Source organism: Dama dama, chromosome 12 (genome assembly GCF_033118175.1).
Source record: "Dama dama isolate Ldn47 chromosome 12, ASM3311817v1, whole genome shotgun sequence".
Lineage (NCBI taxonomy): Eukaryota > Metazoa > Chordata > Mammalia > Artiodactyla > Cervidae > Dama > Dama dama.
Window position 1 is genome coordinate 74,415,549 of NC_083692.1, and position 23,011 is coordinate 74,438,559.

The following is a 23,011-nucleotide window of genomic DNA, read 5'->3' on the forward strand; positions in this document are numbered from 1 at the left end:
GAACTATACTGCACTATAATATAGAAGTATATCTATTCAAAATGTAAAAATATCTGATTTTGTGTGTCTAAACTCAAATAGATTAATTAATAGCAGATGTTCTTGTAGATAGCTAAAATCTAGAATTACTAAAGAGGCAGTTTACATCACATAGACACATGGATATGTATACAAGTGCACGTATGCACACACATACATACACGCACACATGCACACAGGCACATGAATTGTTTCCTAAGCAAAACTGAAGCACAAAATTTACAAATGGCACAATCCAAATTAACTTTTCCGTTCTGTTCTTTCCTTCCTTTCTTTTTCCATTTCTCCCTTCCTCTTTCCCCCGTTTCCTTCCATCCTTCCTTCCTTTTTTCTTAGCATTTTTTGGCTTAAATATTTATCATTTTTTCTGTGTCTAATAAAACCTGCTGCTAGAAAAGTAAGTCAGGAATCTCTCTGTACTTATTCCTAAGTTATGTGCATCTTACACTCTGTTATACAATTGGTTATTTCATACTGTTTCGAACATCAAGACTGTCTTTAAGACATAAGAGAAAACTTTAAGTATTAAAGGTTAAGGGATGCAGATTTTTACACTGTGCTTGGCTTTCCTATCATGCATTTATGTTCTTCTATTGACTCCTTAACAGATCGTATTGGTTACCAAATAACATCTCTCACTTCTTTCTCTAGTAATATGATATATAAATTTAAGACCAAGAAAACTGGTATCTTAATAAAAGTTTTATGTATTCTCAATAAAATAATTCTAAATATTCAGAGGAACAAGAGTTATATCATTAAGAACAGATAAAAGATGTCACTGTATTATTGAATTCAGATTTCAAAAAATAAAAGTTTGTTTCTGCTATAACAGCTCACCATTGCATTATGATACAGCAGATGTCCCACCAGAAAAGCTGTAAAATGTTTCCATTTATTCCTTCTTCCTGTTCCTTACATTATGAAGATTGACAAAAATATTTACCTCTCTAGAAATCCAACATTGCTCTCACACAGCAAGCTCCACCTCTTAACAGAAGGGACAATAACTTTTTATTTCCACCTTTGTTATTAAATATCTCTTCTCTCAAAAACAGACCTCTTTAACATTTGAAAACAGCAACCAATTTGTGATGCAATAGAGGATGCACTCTGGGAATTCAAAGGCTAACCAAACTATAGAATTCTTTTTTTTTTTTTTTAAATGGGTGTATCTTATTGTATGTAAATTTTTTTTTCCCATTTATTTTTATTAGTTGGAGGCTAATTACTTTACAATATTGTAGTGGTTTTTGCCATATATTGACATGAATTAGCCATGGATTTACATGTATTCCCCATCCCGATCCCCCTTCCCACCTCCCTCCCCACCCCATCCCTCTGGGTCTTCCCAGTGCACCAGGCCCGAGCACCTGTCTCATGCATCCAACCTGGGCTGGTGATCTGTTCCACCCTTGATAATATACATGTTTCAATGCTGTTCTCTCAAAACATCCCACCCTCACCTTCTCCCACAGAGTCCAAAAGTCTGTTCTGTACATCTGTGTCTCTTTTTCTGTTTTGCATATAGGGTTATTGTTACCATCTTTCTAAATTCCATATATATGCATTAGTATACTGTATTGGTCTTTATCTTTCTGGCTTACTTCACTCTGTATAATGGGCTCCAGTTTCATCCATCTCATTAGAACTGGTTCAAATGAATTCCTTTTAATGGCTGAGTAATATTCCATGGTGTATATGAAAGGGAATTTTTAGAATGCCAGCGAGATCGAAGTATTAGAGGAGAGATATCATAGATGCAAATACTCAGATATCAGTTAAAGAGACATGGTCTCTCTATTGGAATCTAAAATTAACATTCCATCAGTGACAGAAATAAAGGAAAGATGAGAATATTTATTAGGTCTGAATGAACAGAAAGTCAAAGGAGGTTTATATTTTATATTGTAATTAAAAAAGAGAAAAGTAGTGTAACTGACAGAAAATCCAAGGTATATCAAGAAAGAAAATAATGTGGTCAAGTAGATAGTAACTATGTTAGAGTCACCATAACTTCTGGTGACAAAAGGATAAGCAAGGAGAAAATAAATGATGGTCACAAAGCCTCCTTTGAATAATCCTTCTAAAGAAAAAGAACTGCATGTTGTAGGACTGATTAAAACCTCAGAGGAGATGTCCTCCATACAGAACCTATTTGGTCTTCATATTTGATGTTTTTCATTTGAAGTTTTGCTAAAGCAATGATGGGGTTCCCGGGTGACACAGTGGTAAAGAATCCCTGCCTATGCAGAAGACATGGGTTCAATTCCTGGGTCGGGAAGATGCCCTGAAGGAGTAAAGAGCAACCCACTCCAGAATTCTTGCCTGGAAAATTCCATGGACAGAGGAGTCTGGTGGGCTACAGCCCATGGAACCACACAGTCAGACACAACTAAGTGACTGAGGATGCGAATCAATGATGCAGAGCTATTTATTTTTCAATTTAATATTATTAAGCAGAAGAAAAATAATTAGTAATCATGCAGTAGAAGGCAACATAATTTAAACTTTAGTAGATTTGATTTTGTTTTAAAGAGACAGATTTTCTACTTAAAAATCAAAATACTAACCACATATTTTAAAAATAAAAACAATGCATAATCAAACATATTTCATTCTAATTTATATCCAGTTCAGAAAAAAAGAGGTAGGAGGAATGACAAATGGGAAAGTAAAGTAATTAAGAGATATGCAAAACTATGAAGATAAAAATAATAGATAAGGAGGAAGGGGAAATTAAGGAATACCAATACATGCAAAGACTGTATTAGGAAAATAAGAAATGAATATGAAAAGATAAAGAGGCATAAAAATGTATATTCTGAAAATCACGTATTCAAGTAAACAACAGATAAAAGAAAGTTATCTGTTTAAAAAAAATAAAATTTAAAACATGCAGAAAAACATGTGAGAAGAAAAATTCACATCTTGGGGTGCATTACAATCTTTATTGCCACCAAAGACTTTTTTAAATATTATTTTTTCATAACTATAGACATAATCAGGGATCCTGCTTCCTAATGTTTGCCACAATACTTAAAATAAAATTAACTTGATGATCTAACTAGTCCTCAGAACAGAGACTTCATATTGCTGCTGGTAAAAATTGATAATCTTAGACAATCTTAGAAATTAAAGTCATGAACCATGTTGTATTTTAGGGTTAGCAAGATCCATACATGACTACTGGAAAAACCATAGCCTTGATAGATGGACCTTTGTTGGCAAAATAACGTCTCTGCTTTTTAATATGCTATCTAGTTTGGTCATAGCTTTCCTCCCAAGGAGTAAGCGTCTTTTAACTTCATGGCTGCAATCACCATCTGCAGCGATTTTGGAGCCCAGAAAAGTAAAGTCTGCCACTGTTTCCCCATCTATTTGCCATGAAGTGATGGGACCAGATGCTATGATCTTAGTTTTCTGAATGTTGAGCTTTAAGCCAACTTTTTCACTCTCCTCTTTCACCCACATAAAGAGACTCTTTAGTTCTTCTTCACTTTCTGCCATAAGGGTGGTGTCATCTGCATCTGAGGTTATTGATATTTCTCCCAGCAATCTTGATTCCAGCTGTGTTTCATCCAGCCCAGTGTTTCTCATGATGTATTCTGCATATAAGTTAAATAAGCAGGGTGACAATATACAGCCTTGATGTACTCCTTTTCCTATTTGGAACCAATCTGTTGTTCCATGTCCAGTTCTAACTGTTGCTTCATGACCTGCACACAGGTTTCTCAAGAGGCAGGTCAGGTGGTCTGGTATTCCCATCTCTTTCAGAATTTTCCGCAGTTTGTTGTGATCCACACAAAGGCTTTGGCATAGTCAATAAAGCAGAAATAGATGTTTTTCTGGAACTCTCTTGCTTTTTCAATGATCCAGCAATTGTTGGCAATTTGACCTCCAGTTCCTCTGCCTTTTCTAAAACCAGCTTGAACTTCTGGAAGTTCACAGTTCATGTACTGTTGAAGCCTGGCTTGGAGAATTTTGAGCATTACTTTAATACCATGTGAGATGAGTGCAATTGTGTGGTAGTTTGAGCATTCTTTGGCATTGCCACTTACTTCTTTATATTCATAGTGGACACATCTTCCAGGTCTTATTAGTTTTATGATTTCTCAGCATATATTCTCTTCATAGCCAAACCCTCTCCAGAAAAGCCACTCAATAAACAATTAGTGAAAATGTGTGTTTTAGCAGATCATTATTGTATCTTAAATTGTGATAGTGATCTGCCAGAAATTTCAGAGAGAGGGTGAGTAAATTTATTTCCAATCTAATTTCTTTGTTTTTTCACCAATTAGAGGGAAAACCTAGTGGGATTTAAGATCTCAGACAAAAGGAGGTAGCGAAAGCAGCAATACTACTGCAAATACTTCCTTCTTTAGGACAAAAACCCTCAGAAGGACTATAGAAAATGCCATTAATCTTTCACTTCTCTTTACATAGAATGTATCGGTTGACCAGCTTCCTCATGGCCATTTTTACTTCCTTGTTTCGCAGTGTGTAGATGATGGGATTAAGCAAAGGGAATATCACAGTATGGAACACAGACACCACTTTATCTGGGGAAAAAGAGTCAAATGGGCGAGCATAAATGTAGATGGATGGCCCAAACATCAGTACCACAATGGTGATGTGGGAGTAGCATGTGGACATGGCCCGACTGGTACTCTCACCTGAACCTGAGTGTTTCTTGAGCATCACCAGGAGGAAGGCATAGGACATGAGAAGAGCAATGAAACACACCACAGAGATCAGACCACTGCTGAAGATCATCACTAACTCCTCTGGGAAGGTGTAGGCACAGGCAATCCGGACAACCTGTGTGATGTCACAGAAGTAACTGTCTAACTCATTAGGCCCACAGAAGGGAAGTCGAACAATGAGAGCCACCTGTATTGTGGAGTGAATGAAGCCCCCCACCCAGGAGAAAGCCACCAGAATACAGCAGAGACGTCGATTCATGATGGTAGCATAGTGGAGGGGGCGGCAGATAGCAGCATAGCGGTCAAAGGCCATCACCGTGAGCAGGAACATCTCTGAGGCCCCAACAAAGTGCAAGAAGAAGAGCTGAGCAATGCACCCACCAAAGGAAATGACCTTCCTTTCCACAAAGAAGTCTACAAGCATTTTAGGGGCTGTGATAGAAGAGTACCAAATGTCAAGGAAGGCCAGATTAGCCAACAGAAAATACATGGGTGAAGTCAGATGTGGGTCAAGCCTGATGGTGCAAATAATAAGAATGTTTACTGGAAGAATGAACAAGTAGAAGGACAGAAATATAACAAATAGGACTAGTTGCACCTCCCGAGCCTGGGATAGGCCAGTGAGAACAAATTCTGTCACCCTGGTGTAATTTGCAGTTTCCATTTCTTCACTTTTTTTTTTTCATAAAATGGCTATGAAAAATAAAGAAATTGTTATTACTCCAAATAGCATTTAACTGGAGTTACATCAACACTTTAAAAATCATCAGATCTGGTCTGCCATTAAGAGATTGTACTAGCATAAGTTTGGTTGCCTGGTTCTATATTGTATAAAGATAAAGAAAGAGTAAGTGAAATTCTGAAAATTAGAAACATTGAAACCATACGAAATATGTCATATATCTGACACCAAAATCTCAACTTCTTAGTGTTATTTCTATTTTTTATGAAACTCAGAAATGTACTAATCCTTCCCCTAAACATCTACTATAGTAAGTAATATGTACAGCTGCTTCCAAGTTTAGCCAAATTTTAGACTCGTAATAAAAGATACAGTCTATTCTTTCTAGATTTTTGTGGTTGTTGTTGCTGTTAATGGTGATGTGAAATCTGATCGATTTGGAAACTTGGGCTTGTAGTCTAGTATTGGGTATGCTGATCTGATGGTATTTTATTTATAAACCATCGAAGAGATGCCAGGGCTTCAAGTTTAGTGAATGGATATATTTTTCCTTTAACCAAAACTTAGAGAACTTAACCCTTGGTTATATGTAAACAACCACAAAATACAACAACGCAATATATGAAAATTCTTTATGTGAATTACTCCATTGGCCATGCATTTTGCCCTCTGTTTCAGGTGGGTCGGAAGAAGATGTAGTAATTAAGAAATGGGTATGTTTGCTACCCAAGGTGGCATTTCAAGGTGGCAGTGGTAATAAGATTATTGATAAAATTTTTCTTAAGGCCTGATGTTGAACCTGTTTCTATTGAATCTAACAAAACCACCAAATAAAATTAAGATAATCATTTACTTTACCAAATATGTTTCCTCTTTTAAGTAATGTTAAAAACTGCCACACCAAAGTAACAATTTCTTGTGAACAAAAACCAATGCTAAAGAGTTGCTTCTGTTCTACTGATGTGCTGTTTTATAGTATTGCCTTTTCTCCGGAAGTACATGTACACAAAAGTTAGGGTTCTAGAAAACCAAATGGATACCACAGTGTCCGTGCACTAAAGCTCGTGTATAATATTGACCAAAGAAATCCAATGTTTCCACTGTGGAACCTACAGCCTCAACTCATGCATAATTATAACAAACACATACTTCCAAATCTGTTATAAAAGCATTTTATTATAATGAAGGGATGGTTCATTACAAGTTAACACCTCCCCCCCCCCCACCTGCCCAGCCCATCCCCTCAAAAAACAGTGTTTGCAAAGAATTTGACACAAGAGGCAGAAAAACAAAAGCACCAAGGAAGGTCAGTGGAATTATTTAGTATTTAGTAAAGGGGAAATATTCCAACATTCATGAATAGCCCAGTATGGGTCCTCAATGAATTAATCATGTTAAGTGAGATAGGAACATTTACAATTCAGTTTAGAAATATCTTAATCAAAAGAAAGATAGATGATGCTGCCACTTTTCAATCCTCAACTTTCTTAAAAGCATGGTTATTCAGAATGACGTATTTCCTAGGATTTTTGAAAACCACAGTTTTACTGTTCTTACATGGAGAAGGTGCCGCATAGCCTCCATACTAAAAGCAGAAAAAGTAAATAATTGTAAATTCACAGCATACTATTCATTTACACTCACTGATAAGTCAGCTGTGAGTTTCCAACAATCAAAAGAGTCCCTATCAAAAGCATCTAGAAGCTTATGATTACTTAGTGTACTTGGCTATTTTGCTATTATGGTATGTCATTTTCAAACATGTGGAATGATTATTTGCTCTTAATAAAATAACTGCCCTCTTGTTACTAAAAGTAAATGAATATCTCAATGCAGTAAATACTATTACAAGACACTATTTTTAATTTTCAAGGGGACATTGATATGATAATTCTGATTATTATTGTCACATATGTCACACTTTCCTTCTCTGCCATCCTCTGTACCTATCCCATCAAAAAGAAGAGAAAATGGCGCTAATCTAGAAAGAAAGAATCTGGGTGATGTGTGTTGATGTACTGAAAAAGCAAACATACTTCAGGTGTTATAAAATAGGAAGGATTATTTTACCAGAAAAAAAGTGTTAAAGAGATTTATTTTTGTACCTCAGTGTCTGATATATGACATAAAATTAGAAACTAATAATATACACCTCATGAAGATAACTTACCTGACTTATTCCTCAAGAAAAAAGAGTACAAAGCATTTCATCCTTCCTCCCTCCTTGGTGAATGCCTATCTCCTCTACTACTTAGAAACAACAAGTTACCAAACTCCCTACTCCCCAAGCCAGCACTCAGCTACTACTCATAAAACACATACACAAATGCAACACTCTATCAAGGACAAACCAACATATATATACCCTACATGAACATGGCCATGACCTAAATATTATAAAACCCACAACAATTCTGACACTGGTCTGTATTTGTGACTTGTGCTGTATGCTCAGTCGGTACTGTTGTGTCCAGCTTTGTGACCCTGTGAATGGTAGCCTGCCAGACTCCTCTGTCCATGGGATTCTCCAGGCAAGAATACTGGAGTGGGTTGTCATGCCCTCCTCCAGGGGATCATCCCAACTCAGGGATCAAACCCATGTCTCCTGCGTCTCCTGCATTACAAGTGGATTCTTCACCTCCTGAGCCATCAGGGAAGCCCACATTTGTGATTTAATGTGTATCAAAGCAAAACTTCACACATGACATTGAAAGCTCTGTCTCAAAATGTGTAACTTCGCTGTCATTTCTACAAAGTGTTCACTTGTTTACCCAACAAATATTTAGGGAATATTGACTACTTGTTAACAAACGAGAAGACAACAGTGAACAAAGGAGACTTTCTGCCTCATTGAGCTTCCATTTTAGAAATATGTACAGATAATAAATTAGTAAACAAACAGTGAGTAAATGAAAGAAATATAAATAATTAAAAATAAAATAAATATCACCATTGATAAAAGAAGTAAATAAAAAGGGAATTATGGTTAAATAAATGATGGTGGCATGTGGTAATGTGTAGTGGTGGCTTTCTTTAAGGAAAATTATCTGAATTGGTGGCATTTTAATTAAATTTGAAATTCAGGAGAAAAGCATTTTAGGAATAGAGAACAACACATATAAAGAATGTGGCAAGGAAGAGTTTCTATGGATCTAGAAGACCTGTGACTGACTGAAGTACAAACAGAATAAATAGACTAGACAAAGATCAAGCGTTTGAGTCCTCGTTAAGGAATTGGATTTGAGCAGCTTCCAGTATACTTTAGAGTAAAATCTAGAGAATGGCTGATTGCGATGTGAGTATACTGAAGTGGAATTACATGCAGGAAAAACGTTGTGGTTTAATCTTTAATCTTCAACAGCTATTTAGAGAAATGAATTGCCTGTTTAGAGAATATTTAGGATAGGCAATTGGCAGGACTTAATGTTGAGTTGTATGTTATTGCCACACCACCAAAGTCAGCTGGAATGTGAGCACCATAATGACAAACTTTTTTAAAAATGTATCTTTATATCTTTTATGTCTGAAATGAGATTCATCTAGCACATTCCAGGTTCTTAATAAAATTTGACTGTCTGCCAAAAATGCTTAGGAGTGTGTATCACACTCTAAAAAATCTTGGGATTGTGCCAATAAAATCTGGAACAAGGAATTATGTTTGTGGGGAATTCTTGGGGGGAAATTCTTGGGGTGATTCATGGAGATTGAGTGAGGACATTTCTTTCTAAAGCCACCATTTAAGAGGGATTAATGATTTCAAGCCAAGAAGTTCTTACTCAGAGCAATTGGTCAAGAGGGTTTTATTTCATTCTGCATTCACCCACCTATACCTCCTAAGCTTCTGAATACAAGCCTGCTTTTTTTTGGGGGGGGGGGGGCTTTTTTAAAAGATAAATGTTTGCTACATTAAGGTGTCCTACATGATGATTTGCTATACATATATGCAGTGAAATGATAACTACTGTCAAGCTATTGAATACATAATCACTTCCACATAGTTACCATTTTTTCCTATGATGGGAGCACCTGAAATCTATTATGTTAGCAAATTTCCAGTATCCCAATATAGCATTATTAACTATAATCATATTGTACATTGGATCTATAGACTTATGTATTCATTCTACATAACTGCAACTTTGTACATTTTGACCAGCATCTCCCTATTTCCCCCACCTCCCTACCTTTGATAACTACCATACTATTTTTAAATGGATAAAGAGATTATCATTGTGTATATACATCTATACATATATTATTCAGTGTTAAAAAAAGGAAATCCTATCATTTGCAAAAACAAAAAAAAGGATGAAACTGGAGTATGTTATGCTAAGGAACACAAGCCAGACAAAGACAGAAAAAAGTATTGCATAATCTTATCTGTAGAATCTGCAACAAGTCTGCTCCTCCTTTACCAGTATCTTGTGAATTTCCATTCTGTGTTTACTCTGCAGGGATGAAGTATCTAGAGGATGACTTTGGAGATACCTAGGGGGTTCAGATGCCCTCCCTATAAGTGGGTGAACTGTGAACTCTCCTCAAGGGAGCAAATGCTTTGGGGAAAAACAATAATCTGTGAAGAATCTCCTTGTTACTGACAATATAATGTTCATTCATGTACCTAGCCAAGCTCTCTATAGCCACATGGAGAATAGCTGCCTTTTCAACTTAAGTAACTTAGGGAGGCTTTCACACAGATCTCGAAATAGCAAAAGATTAAATGACTCAAGTTACACTCATACTAGAGGCTTAAAAGAAATTAGCTATCATTTACAACCATTGTCCATTCTGTTTGCTTAGATGAGGACATGAATGAAGAGAGTCTGAGAGTCAAAGTCACCTATCCTAGCCCGTCTTGATAACCAAAAACCAAAAACTCACAATTGAAAGAAATGCTTTCAGATTGTACTTCAATAGCATTGAGTAGAAGGATTAGACTGTCACTGAGAATTGAGTGAAAATGGAAGAGAAGGAAATGTTATATTGATGAGAAGGAAGGAAGCTGTAAAATAAAGAGGAAGTTATTATCCTGTATTTCTTCTGCAGATGAAAATAGCCCATCTTTATGGCTTACATTGCCACCAGTGGAATGTTCATTTAAAGGAAACAAAACAATTTTAGAAAAGAAAACTATTTATAAAATTTCAAGTTATGATTAATTGAAAACCATTTTATAGAGAAAAAAAGGTACTTTAAAGCCTCTCAAACTTGCTGATTAGGGGAATATGGTACAGGTTGTGGAGCAGAGCTTTCACTTTACTGAGCCATGGGCAAGAAGAGCAAAGAAAACACAAAAATGGAAACTAGGGGTTGGGGAGGGCATGAAGGTAAGTACAACAGGAAGGTACTAGATATTTAGAAAGTTTAAAGATATAGGATGTTTATTTTTAGAGAGTACTCCACCTGAGTAAGATCTGTGTTAGAGCACAACATTCAAAATATACATTTTTTATAACAATGGAATGAGGAATCAAGTCATTATTTAAAGGTTTTTATCTTTATGACTCTTCTAATGCTGCATTCAAGCTCAATATTTTTTTTAAAAATTCTCCAAAATCTTCACAAAGAATAACATTTTATAAAGTGTAGGATCTTTTTTTTAATTTAATTTTTTTTAATTGGAGAAAAATTGCTTTACAATGTTGTGTTGGTTTTTGCCATAACCTAGAGCTTCTTATACGGAAGTGTAGGGTCTTAACTGGCACACACTCCAGTTTGAAAAGCAGCTCTAAAGAGCGCTGAGTAAGAATTGAAAGACTTGGATTCTCATTAGAGCTCAGCCACCAAAATCTGTGTGACGGTGGAAAGGTCATTGACCTCCTGCTACATCAGTTTCTTCCTAACAACATAATGGATTTTAACACTAGAATTTTAAGAAATCTTCTTGCTCTGTAATCCTAAGATTCTATGAAAATAAAAGTAGATTGAAAGTAAAGTTCCCAGAAAAGTTAATTAACAACTTTTTGTGGTTGGCACGTTAGAGGGACAGTAATGTAATCTTCCTGATTATATCCACATATAAAAGAAATTTCAATTGATTTCTCTTATTCCCCAGATATCAAGCTCAACTCTCTTCTTCTATAAGATAGTGGAGAGGTATTATACGAAAATTTTTCCCTGTATAGATGGGTATGTGGATACCAAGTTCCCTGAGTCTCATAATTAAACCAGTAGCAGAAAATACCAAGATGTACTTGTCTGGATTTCCTGTTGCCCACAGTAAACTAAGGAAAAAGAAAGCCTTAGAATCAGAGAAGTGCTGATCTCAGGATGAGTGTTTTGAGGATTATTTGCTGCTTGAGCATTTCTCGTATAATAGACTTAGATACAGAGCATCAGTGCCCTGATTTGAAACACAGCTGACCACTTACTAGCTCCTGTAGCTCCTGTGATCCTGAAGGACTCACTTCACTCTGCCTGAAATGCCCAATGGTGCAATGGAGATAATAATCATATCTTGCTCATAGGTATTATTGTAGGGATTAATGAGCTAATGCATACAAAATTCAGAAAAATGTCAGGCAAATAGCTCACACTTTCTTAAATTATTATCATTATTGCTGTCCCTGTCATTGTTATATTTCCCTAGCAAAATAGCAAGTTCAGTAGAGAAACTATCATCCTAATATATGATTCCCAGAGTATTATCCTTAACATTTGTTTATACTTCTCTATTCTGCTACTATCCTTGGGCCTGGAAGACTAAGATCAAGTCTAGGAAATAGCTTGGAGAGGAGGACAAGAACATCTGATTTCTAGATGCTGCCATCTCCTCCTGTTTTCCCCAGACTACAGTCCTATGTGACTGTTAATACATCACTACTATTAAATCTACCAGCTATTCTCAGAAGGCCTTCTTTCCAAAACACCTGGAAGTTTGCATGAATAATTTTTAACAAGAGCCATAGAAATTTGGGCTCCTATAGCAGTACTCTCTTCACATCTCCAATAACAATTTATCCATTGCATTGTAATTTTCAACTTGCATTTTGGCCAGAGTAGAACAGAAACTCTGATCCTCTTGAGGTCATGAAGCATGTCTCGTTTATACATCTCTCTAGTGCTTTAGATTACTCCTAGCACACTAAGGTCTTTAATAAATGTTGATTGAATAAATAAACAAACAATTAAATCAATTTTAAGTGAATACATCAATGACTTATTAAGAAAAATTGTCAAATACTTCCAAATCTAATTGTTTATTAACTCATTTGGTATTTTCTTATTCTGCTTCATGATTCCTGGCTTTGTTTCCTGGAGTCTTCTTTTGAGATTAAGAATCTCAAAAGAATTCATCTCTGAGAATCTTCTCTGAGAGTAAGAATGGTTGATCCTGTAGGTAGGAGATGACCAAAGTGTCTTCTCAGTCCCCTGCTGAGCCTTTAGTTATGGAGATCAAGCAAAAGACATTGTTTGTCCAAGTCCATGCTTAAGATCTGGTCTATATGACCATCATGTTTTCCCTAAGATATTTCATTACTTGAGACTTTCTGCTTCTTACCACTGTTCTCTGAGTATTTTACTCAATCATCCCCATTATTATATTCACCCCAGTGTCTCAAAAATATAGTGGTTTATGTAATTATTCTAGCACTGTTTTTCTACCTACCAATCAGAGGTGCCAGTCTTGGTGTAGTCAGGAACTACAGACGGGGGAGAAGGTGCCTCTTTCCCCATCCACAACAGAAAGTTTTGTCTTCTATATTTTGGTGTATGTCGGTTCCTTCCTTGATCTAACAATGAGCTAACTATCACTGCAGGTTGTGACTAAGAAAACTGATTCTCAGGAGGCCAGGGCCAGCCAGCTAGGAATCAAAGCCCTGAGGGAATAATTTAAAAGTTGATGTGTATTTCACCCAAAGAGCATGGATACACAACTTCTTCTGAATTGCCCACACCAAGTAAGGATAGCTAAGGATTAGAGGTGGAAAATGTTGTGATGTGTGATATGCCTTCTAGAGTATGACATTCATTTCTAATTTTACTATCCTATAGAACTATATCACTTACAGATACTGGATCATTAGGAAAACAGGGACCTGTCCATTGTTAATACTGCATAATTTGCTTGAACAGTTTATCCATGTTTGCACTGAGAGCCTTAAGTGATAAGTCTATAACATTTCTAACTTTATTCAATGTCTTTGATATGTGTTTAGTATTAATCTATCCAATACTCCTGGTCAGCCACTGTACTAGGCACCAGCTATACAAGGATAACAAGAGAGAAACTGCCCTCATTTCTCTAAATAAGTTGATTATGAATCCTTAAATACTTGTATCACTCACCCAGAAATGTTCTATGATAAATAACATTAGGTTCTATCTCAATTTTATTCCATCAGCCTGATCGCTATCTCATCTTTCTCAGAAATTTTTTTCCCCAAATTATCTTCATATTATAATCTCAATAACCATACTTGATGTTTGTATAGTGAGGATGACAGAATTATGTTTTAATTTAAAAAAAATACATCCTCACTGATCTGGAGATTCTTCCACAAACTGTTGAAGATTTAAAATGGAGATGAAAAGACACAGAGAGGGCTTAAAATATAATTTGTTCTGAATGGCCTCAAAGGACAAACAGAACAAACGTATTTTTAGAGAGGTTAAACACAGAAATTTTCAAAAACTTTGTTTTAAATAGTTGAAAAACACTTCACTTTCTTCCAAATTGTTAGTAAAGGTACCTGAAGATACATAAATAATAAAAGTGTCAGGTTACCTATAAATTCTGACAAAAATAAATGATCACAAAAATAGTAGGAAAAAAATGCTTCTTTCCATCTTTTTGTTTTATTTTTTTAGAAGACTTCCTAACTCCATTTCATTAGGCAAGTTAATATCTCTTGGAACTTAATTTTTCATATCTGGGAGCTAGAGATGCTAAGGACATATACAATTATTATGAAGTAAATTTGAAAAGCCATATGTCACAAGTCCAGCACAGAGTCTGGTGCATATAAGAGGCATAAATTGTAACCATGACAATGAAAAAACAAAAGAAATATTGAAAGTGTCAATAAGACTAATAGATAATGTATTCCAAATTAAAGTGAGAATAAACACTGATTAACAAAAAAGCACTGTCAAATTGACTGTGTTAAAAATCTACCTAAATTTTAGCATGTGTCATGCCCTAGGACTGCTTCATGAAATAGAGACCAATTGAAGAATTCATGGCAGTTGTCCTGGACCAGAGAACCTGAGGCATCATCCTCTTTCCCTTCCAAATGTTCTTTGAAGGAAAAACATAATTCCAGTGAGAAACTAGGAAAAGTTAGAGGTAGATCATATCTAGTCTGTACAGGTATGGTGCCATAAAGGCAAGTTGAGGGAGGAAGGGTTGCGACAGTAAGGCATGCTGGAAGACTCACCTTTCTTGTGTCAGATTTGCTTAGTAATGAGTTCAGCAGTTAAGGTAAGAGAAAGACAGATCAATAACAAAGTAGGAGTGCACAAATTTAAATCATGTCAGTCCCTGGAAACTGGACTAGTTGCTCAAATTTCTTCTTCAGGTATATTTTTGAGAAGAAGATTATAGAGACATCCAAGCAAGACATAGAGTCTAAGTACTTAAGTCCTTGTTTGAGATTGAATTAGAATAAAAATAAGTAGTATGAGATTAATAGAAAAGCAATTAGGAACAATGGAAAAGAAAAGTGTGAAAGTTTATACAAAAGCCAATACATGTAGAAAAATGCTCTAAACAATTTTTTTTTATTAAAAATAAAGTTTCAGGCTTACATCATTATACAAATAATTTAATTCCCACTTTAACAAACAGTATCTTTTATGTTATTGCTTTGGCTAAATATTCATACAAAGTTTGACTGACAAACATGAGAGTAGATATCCATTTTCATTTCTAATTATATTTGCAGACTCTAAAATTTGCAATATTTTAGCCAACTTCAGCATGAAAATTAATAAACAAAATGTATGCCTAATTTAAAACTTATATGACTAAATGACAATTTCTGCTTGAATACATGAATAATTTAAATAAATAGAAAGAGATAACATAGTCTTGAATAGACAAAAGTAATACTGAAAAATAATAATTTTTCTTAATATATAAACTTAGTACAAAGCACATTGAACATATTTTGGGGATACTAAAAGAATTATTCCAAATTTCAAATCTGAAAAGAAACATACTAAAAAATCAAGATAAAAAAATAAAAAAATTTAAGAAATCAAGATATTTTGTAATGCCAAAAATAAACTATCATGTGGCATTGTCATCAAAGTGGAAAGAACTATTTAAGGAATAAATACAGTAACCTATCTGAGAAATAATAAAATTCAGTAGTCAGCACAATAGATTTTGGCCTCAAATTAACTTGGAGATGACAAATTAATAAGTTGTGTTGAAACAACTAGCTGACCACTTCTGAAAAAGTAAAATTAAATTTTGTGCCTTATGTGTCCACTCTCAGTCACTTTAGTCTTGTCCAATTCTGGGGCCCTATGGATTGTAGCCCACCAGGTTTCTCTGTCCATGGAATTCTCCAGGCAAGAATGATGGAGTAGGCTGCCATGCCCTTCTCCAGGTAATCTTTCCCACCCAGGGATAGAACCTGAGGCTCCTGCATTGCAGGCAGATTCTTTACTGCTGAGCCACAGGGGAAGCCCTTCATGCCTTATACCTACATAAATTTAAAAAGAGTTATATTTTACTAAGGTAAAGAAGCACTTTAAAACACTAAACAAAAGACAAACTCAAAATTTTTAAAAATGTGTTGAGAAACTCCAAACATTTCAGGTGGGCTAAAGCTTAAGTAGACATACCATACCTACATACACTGAGGTTTAGCTTATGCTCCTAATTTTATTAGGCTTCCCTGGTGGCTCAGCTGTAAAAGAATCTGCCTGCCAAGTTGGAGATGCAGGAAACTGAGGGTTCAATTCCTGGGTCAGGAAAATCCCCTGGAGTAGGAAATGGCAACCCACTCCAGTATTCTTGCCTGGAAAATTCCAAGGACAGAGGAGAGTGGCCAGCTATAGTCTGTGGGGTTGCAAAGAGCTGGACACAACTGTGCATGCACACACACCTCGTTTAATTACTCAAGGACATAAAATCTAATTGGAAGGAAGGTGACAACTTACAGCATTACTCTTTTGCTGTCCTGATCACCAAATTCTGATATTTGTGTGTGGAGGAGGTTTACCCCTACACATTCAACACAGAAGGCTCTGAAAACCAGCTGAGTGTCCCTAGAATTTAACTCAGTTCAGACACTATTTACCCTGAGAAGGCATATCCCACAGGTTAAGGATTTTGTCTTAACAAGGCTGATCTTCCCACACACACACACACAGCTCAGATGTCAATTGAGTGTAACTTGTGCTTCTGACCAACCAGCAATAAATTAAAGGTTCCCATGACCCCTTCCCTGGTTTCAGTTAATTTGCTGGAGTGACTCACAGTTCTCAAAAAAACTGACTTTACTGACACTGGTTTATGGTTTTTTGTAAAAGTTATAACTTAGGAGCAACCAGATGGAAGAGATACATAGGGGGAAAGGGAGCAGAGTTTTCATGCCCTCACCAGAGAGCCCCTCTTCCAGCACCGCTGCATGTTCACCAACCTATAAGCTTTCTGAACCTAATCCTTTTGGGCTTTTAGGGAGGCTTCATTACATAGTCATGATTTATTAAATAACTGACCATTGTTGGTTGAGTCAGCCTCCAGACCTCTCCCCATCCGAGCCCAAGGAGTGGGACATGAAAGTTCCAGCCCGGAGGGGGAGGAGCCAAGATGGCGGAGGAGTAGGATGGGGAGACCACTTTCTCTCCTACAAATTCATCAAAAGAATAACTGAACGCAGAGCAAACTTCGCAAAACAACTTCTGATCGCTAGCTGAGGTCATCAGGCGCCCAGAAAAGCAGCCCATTGTCTTCGAAAGGAGGTAGGACAAAATATAAAAGATAAAAAGTGAGACAAAAGAGCTAAGGACGGAGATCCGTCCCGGGAAGTCTTAGGCGGCATTGCTTGGGGTAGGGTCCGGGCCTGAGTGCCCTGAGGACAATCAGAGGGAGCTTCTGTGAGTTGTCAACTTGAACTGTGGGAGACCAAAAGAGAGAGAGTAAATTAAACGGCCCAAACACACTGCCGGCCGTTCACAGAACAAAGAGACCGAGAAAATCCAGAGAAGAGCTCGCAGGCTGCAGACCGGCCCAGCCCCGCCGTAGGCAGGAGGCAGGGGGGAGGGGAAGGTCGTGGCGAGACACAGGGCGCAGGCACCCGACCGGCGCGGGCAGGGACTGGGGCTGGGGACGCGGAGGGCAGAAGGCGCAGGCACCCGACTGGCGCCAGCGGAAACTGAGACTGGGTCCGTGGAAGGGAGTGGGCGTGCCACACCTGGGGAGAGTGCGCCCACCAAGCCCCTGGCTGCCTGGACCGCTCTGACGGGGAAGGCACAGAGAGCAGGGGCAGCTTTTCGTTCCGCGCTTTTGTGGAACACCCGAGGGCTGGAACCTCGCGCAGCGCGGGGCGCGCTCCATATAGAACAGCCGGGAGCCTGAGCAGCGCAGACGGAGAAAGCAGCGCCAGCCCCTCCCCGCGGAGCGACGGAACTAGCTACCTGTGTCAGGGCGGAAATGAGGCTCTGAAGAGACCGGCAAACAGAAGCCAAATAAACAAAGGGAACCGCTTCAGAAGGGACCGGTGCAACAGATTAAAATCCCTGTAGAAAACACCGACTACACCGGAAGGGGCCTGTAGATATCGAGAAGCGTAAGCTGGAACGAGGAGCTATCTGAAACTGAGCCGAACCCACACTGACCGCAACAACTCCAGAGAAACTCCTAGATATAATTTTACTTTTTTCTCTTTTTTTTTATTTTTTATTTTTTATTTTTTCTCTTTTATTTTCCTTTAAAATCCCCTATTACTCCCCCATTACTCCTTAACTTTCATTTCCATAGATTTTTACGATTTTTTTAATTAGGGGGGAAAAAAATTTTTTTTTCTTTTTTTTTTTTCTTTTCCTTTCTTTTTCTTTCTTTTTTCTTCTTTTTTTTCTTTCCTTTTTCTCTTCTATTTTCTATTTTTCTTTTTCTCTTATTTCTTTTAAAGTCCTCTAGTACTCCACTACTACTCCTTAATTTTCATTTTCAATACACTATAACCTTACAAAAAAAAAAAGAAGAGAAGCCTTATTTTTAAACCGAAGATTATTCTCTCCCAATCTTGACTCTCTGTTTTCTACCTCAGAACACCTCTATTTCCTCCTTTCCTCTTCTCTTCCCAATCCAATTCTGTGAATCTTTGTAGGTGACTGGGCTATGGAGAACACTCTGGGAACAGACAGCTGCATAGATCTGTCTCTCTCCTCTTGAGTCCCTCTTTTTCTCCTCCTGCTCATCTCTATCTCCCTCCTCCCTCTCCTCTTCTTCATGTAACTCTGTGAACCTCTCTGGGTGTCCCTAACGGGGGAGAATCTTTTAGCCATTAACCTAGAAGTTTTCTTATCAGGGCTGTATAGTTGGAGAAGTCCTGAGACTACAGGAAGAATAAAACTGAAATACAGAGGCAGGAGACTTAAGCCCAAAACCTGAGAACACCAGAAAACTCCTGACTACATGGAACTTTAAGTAATAAGTGACTGTGCAAAAGCCTTCATACCTACACTGAAACCAACCACCACCCAAGAGCCAATAAGTTTTAGAGCAAGACATACCACGCAAATTCTCCAGCAACGCAGGAACATAGCCCTGAACATCAACATACAGGCTGCCCAAGGTCACACCTAACACATAGACCCATCTCAAAACTCATTACTGGGCACTCCATTGCTCTCCAAAGAGAAGAATTCAAGCTCCACGCACCAGAACACTGACGCAAGCTTCCCTAACCAGGAAACCTTGACAAGCCAATTGTCTAACCCCACCCACTGGGTTAATCCTCCACAATAAAAAGGAACCACAGACCTCCAGAATACAGAAAGCCCACTCCAGATACAGCAATCTAAACAAGATGAAAAGGCAAAGAAATACCCAACAGGTAAAGGAACATGAAAAATGCCCACCAAGTCAAACAAAAGAGGAGGAGATAGGGAATCTACCTGAAAAAGAATTTAGAATAATGATAATAAAAATGATCCAAAATCTTGAAAACAAAATGGAGTTACAGATAAATAGCCTGGAAACAAAGATTGAAAAGATACAAGAAATGTTTAATAAAGACCTAGAAGAAATAAAAAAGAGTCAATTAAAAATGAATAATGCAATGAATGAGATCAAAAACACTTTGGAGGGAACCAAGAGTAGAATAACGGAGGCAGAAGATAGGATAAGTGAGGTAGAAGATAAAATGGTGGAAATAAATGAAGCAGAGAGGAAAAAAGAAAGAAGGATCAAAAGAAATGAGGACAACCTCAGGGACCTCTGGGACACTGTGAAACGCCCCAACATTCAAATCATAGGAGTTCCAGAAGAAGAAGACAAAAAGAAAGGCCATGAGAAAATACTCGAGGAGATAATAGCTGAAAACTTCCCTAATATGGGGAAGGAAATAGCCACCCAAGTCCAAGAAGCCCAGAGAGTCCCAAACAGGATAAACCCAAGGCGAAACACCCCAAGACACATATTAATCAAATTAACAAAGATCAAACACAAAGAACAAATATTAAAAGCAGCAAGGGAAAAACAACAAATAACACACAAAGGGATTCCCATACAGCTGATCTATCAATAGAAACCCTTCAGGCCAGAAGGGAATGGCAGGACGTACTGAAAGTAATGAAAGAGAATAACCTACAACCTAGATTACTGTACCTAGCAAGGATCTCATTCAGATATGAAGGAGAATTCAAAAGCTTTATAGATAAGCAAAAGCTGAGAGAATTCAGCACCACCAAACCAGCTCTTCAACAAATGCTAAAGGATCTTCTCTAGACAGGAAATGCAGAAAGGTTGTATAAAAGTGAACCCAAAACAACAAAGTAAATGGCAATGGGACCGCACCTATCAATAATTACCCTAAATGTAAATGGGCTGAATGCCCCAACCAAAAGACAAAGATTGGCTGAATGGATACAAAAACAAGACCCCTATATATGTGGTCTACAAGAGACCCACCTCAAAGCAAGAGACACATACAGACTAAAAGTGAAGGGCTGGAAAAAAATATTTCACGCAAAAGGAGACCAAAAGAAAGCAGGAGTCACAATACTCATATCAGATAAAATAGACTTTCAAATAAAGGATGTGAAAAGAGACAAAGAAGGACACTACATAATAATCAAAGGATCAATCCAAGAAGAAGATATAACAATTATAAATATATATGCACCCAACATAGGAGCACCGCAATATGTACGGCAAACACTAACGAGTATGAAAGAGGAAATTAATAGTAACACAATAATAGCGGGAGACTTTAATACCCCACTCACAACTATGGATAGATCAACTAAACAGAAAATTAACAAGGAAACACAAACCTTAAATGACACAATGGACCAGCTAGACCTAATTGATATCTATGGGACATTTCACCCCAAAACAATCAACTTCACCTTTTTCTCAAGTGCACACGAAACCTTCTCCAGAATAGATCACATCCTGGGCCATAAATCTGGTCTTGGAAAATTCAAAAAAATTGAAATCATTCCAGTCATCTTTTCTGACCACAGTGCAGTAAGATTAGATCTCAATTACAGGAAAAAAATTGTTAAAACTTCAAACATATGGAGGCTAAATAACACGCTTCTGAATAACCAACAAATCATAGAAGAAATCAAAAAAGAAATCAAAATATGTATAGAAATGAATGAAAATGAAAACACAACAACCCAAAACCTATGGGACACTGTAAAAGCAGTGCTAAGGGGAAGGTTCATAGCATTACAGGCTTACATCAAGAAACAAGAAAAAAGCCAAATAAATAACCTAACTCTACACCTAAAGCAATTAGAGAAGGAAGAAATGAAGAACCCCAGGGTTATCAGAAGGAAAGAAATCTTAAAAATCAGGGCAGAAATAAATGCAAAAGAAACTAAAGAGACCATAGCAAAAATCAACAAAGCTAAAAGCTGGTTTTTGGAAAAAATAAACAAAATTGACAAACCATTAGCAAGACTCATTAAGAAACAAAGAGAGAAGAACCAAATTAACAAAATTAGAAATGAAAATGGAGAGATCACAACAGACAACACTAAAATACAAAGGATCATAAGAGACTACTACCAGCAGCTCTATGCCAATAAAATGGACAACTTGGAAGAAATGGACAAATTCTTAGAAAAGTATAACTTTCCAAAACTGAACCAGGAAGAAATAGAAGATCTTCACAGACCCATCACAAGCAAGGAAATCGAAACTGTAATAAAAAATCTTCCAGCAAACAAAAGCCCAGGACCAGATGGCTTCACAGCTGAATTCTACCAAAAATTTAGAGAAGAGCTAACACCTATCTTACTCAAACTCTTCCAGAAAATTGCAGATGAAGGTAAGCTTCTAAACTCATTCTATGAGGCCACCATCACCCTAATTCCAAAACCAGACAAAGATGCCACAAAAAAAGAAAACTACAGGCCAATATCACTGATGAACATAGATGCAAAAATCCTTAACAAAATTCTAGCAAACAGAATCCAACAACATATTAAAAAAATCATACACCATGACCAAGTGGGCTTTATCCCAGGAATGCAAGGATTCTTTAATATCCACAAATCAATCAATGTAATACACCACATTAACAAATTGAAAGATAAAAACCATATGATTATCTCAATAGATGCAGAGAAAGCCTTTGACAAAATTCAACACTCATTTATGATTAAAACTCTCCAGAAAGCAGGAATAGAAGGAACATACCTCAACATAATAAAAGCTATATATGACAAACCCACAGCAAGCATCACCCTCAATGGTGAAAAATTGAAAGCATTTCCCCTAAAATCAGGAACAAGACAAGGGTGCCCACTCTCACCACTACTATTCAACATAGTGTTGGAAGTTTTGGCCACAGCAATCAGAGCAGAAAAAGAAGTAAAAGGAATCCAGATAGGAAAAGAAGAAGTGAAACTCTCACTGTTTGCAGATGACATGATCCTCTACATAGAAAACCCTAAAGAGTCTACCAGAAAATTACTAGAGCTAATCAATGAATATAGTAAAGTTGCAGGATAAAATTAACACACAGAAATCCCTTGCATTCCTATATACTAACAATGAAAACACAGAAAGAGAAATTAAGGAAACAATACCATTCACCATTGCAACAAAAAGAATAAAATACTTAGGAGTATATCTACCTAAAGAAACAAAAGACCTATACATAGAAAACTATAAAACACTGATGAAAGAAATCAAAGAGGACAAAAACAGATGGAGAAACATACCGTGTTCATGGATTGGAAGAATCAATATTGTCAAAATGGCTATTCTACCCAAAGCAGTCTATAGATTGAATGCAATCCCTATCAAGCTACCTACGGTATTTTTCACAGAACTAGACCAAAGAATTTCACAATGTGTATGGAAATACAAAAAACCTCGAATAGCCAAAGTAATCTTGAGAAAGAAGAATGGAGCTGGAGGAATCAACCTGCCTGACTTCAGACT

At 37.0% G+C, this 23,011-nt stretch overlaps 1 protein-coding gene across 1 annotated transcript; it reads right to left on the minus strand.

Annotated features, from left to right (window-relative positions):
• Positions 1-4,467: 4,467 nt before the first annotated feature.
• On the minus strand, positions 4,468-5,409 carry LOC133067305 (olfactory receptor 4M1). Its single transcript, XM_061158456.1, has one exon. The coding sequence runs from the start codon at positions 5,407-5,409 to the stop codon at positions 4,468-4,470; it is 942 nt and encodes a 313-aa protein (XP_061014439.1).
• Positions 5,410-23,011: the final 17,602 nt, after the last annotated feature.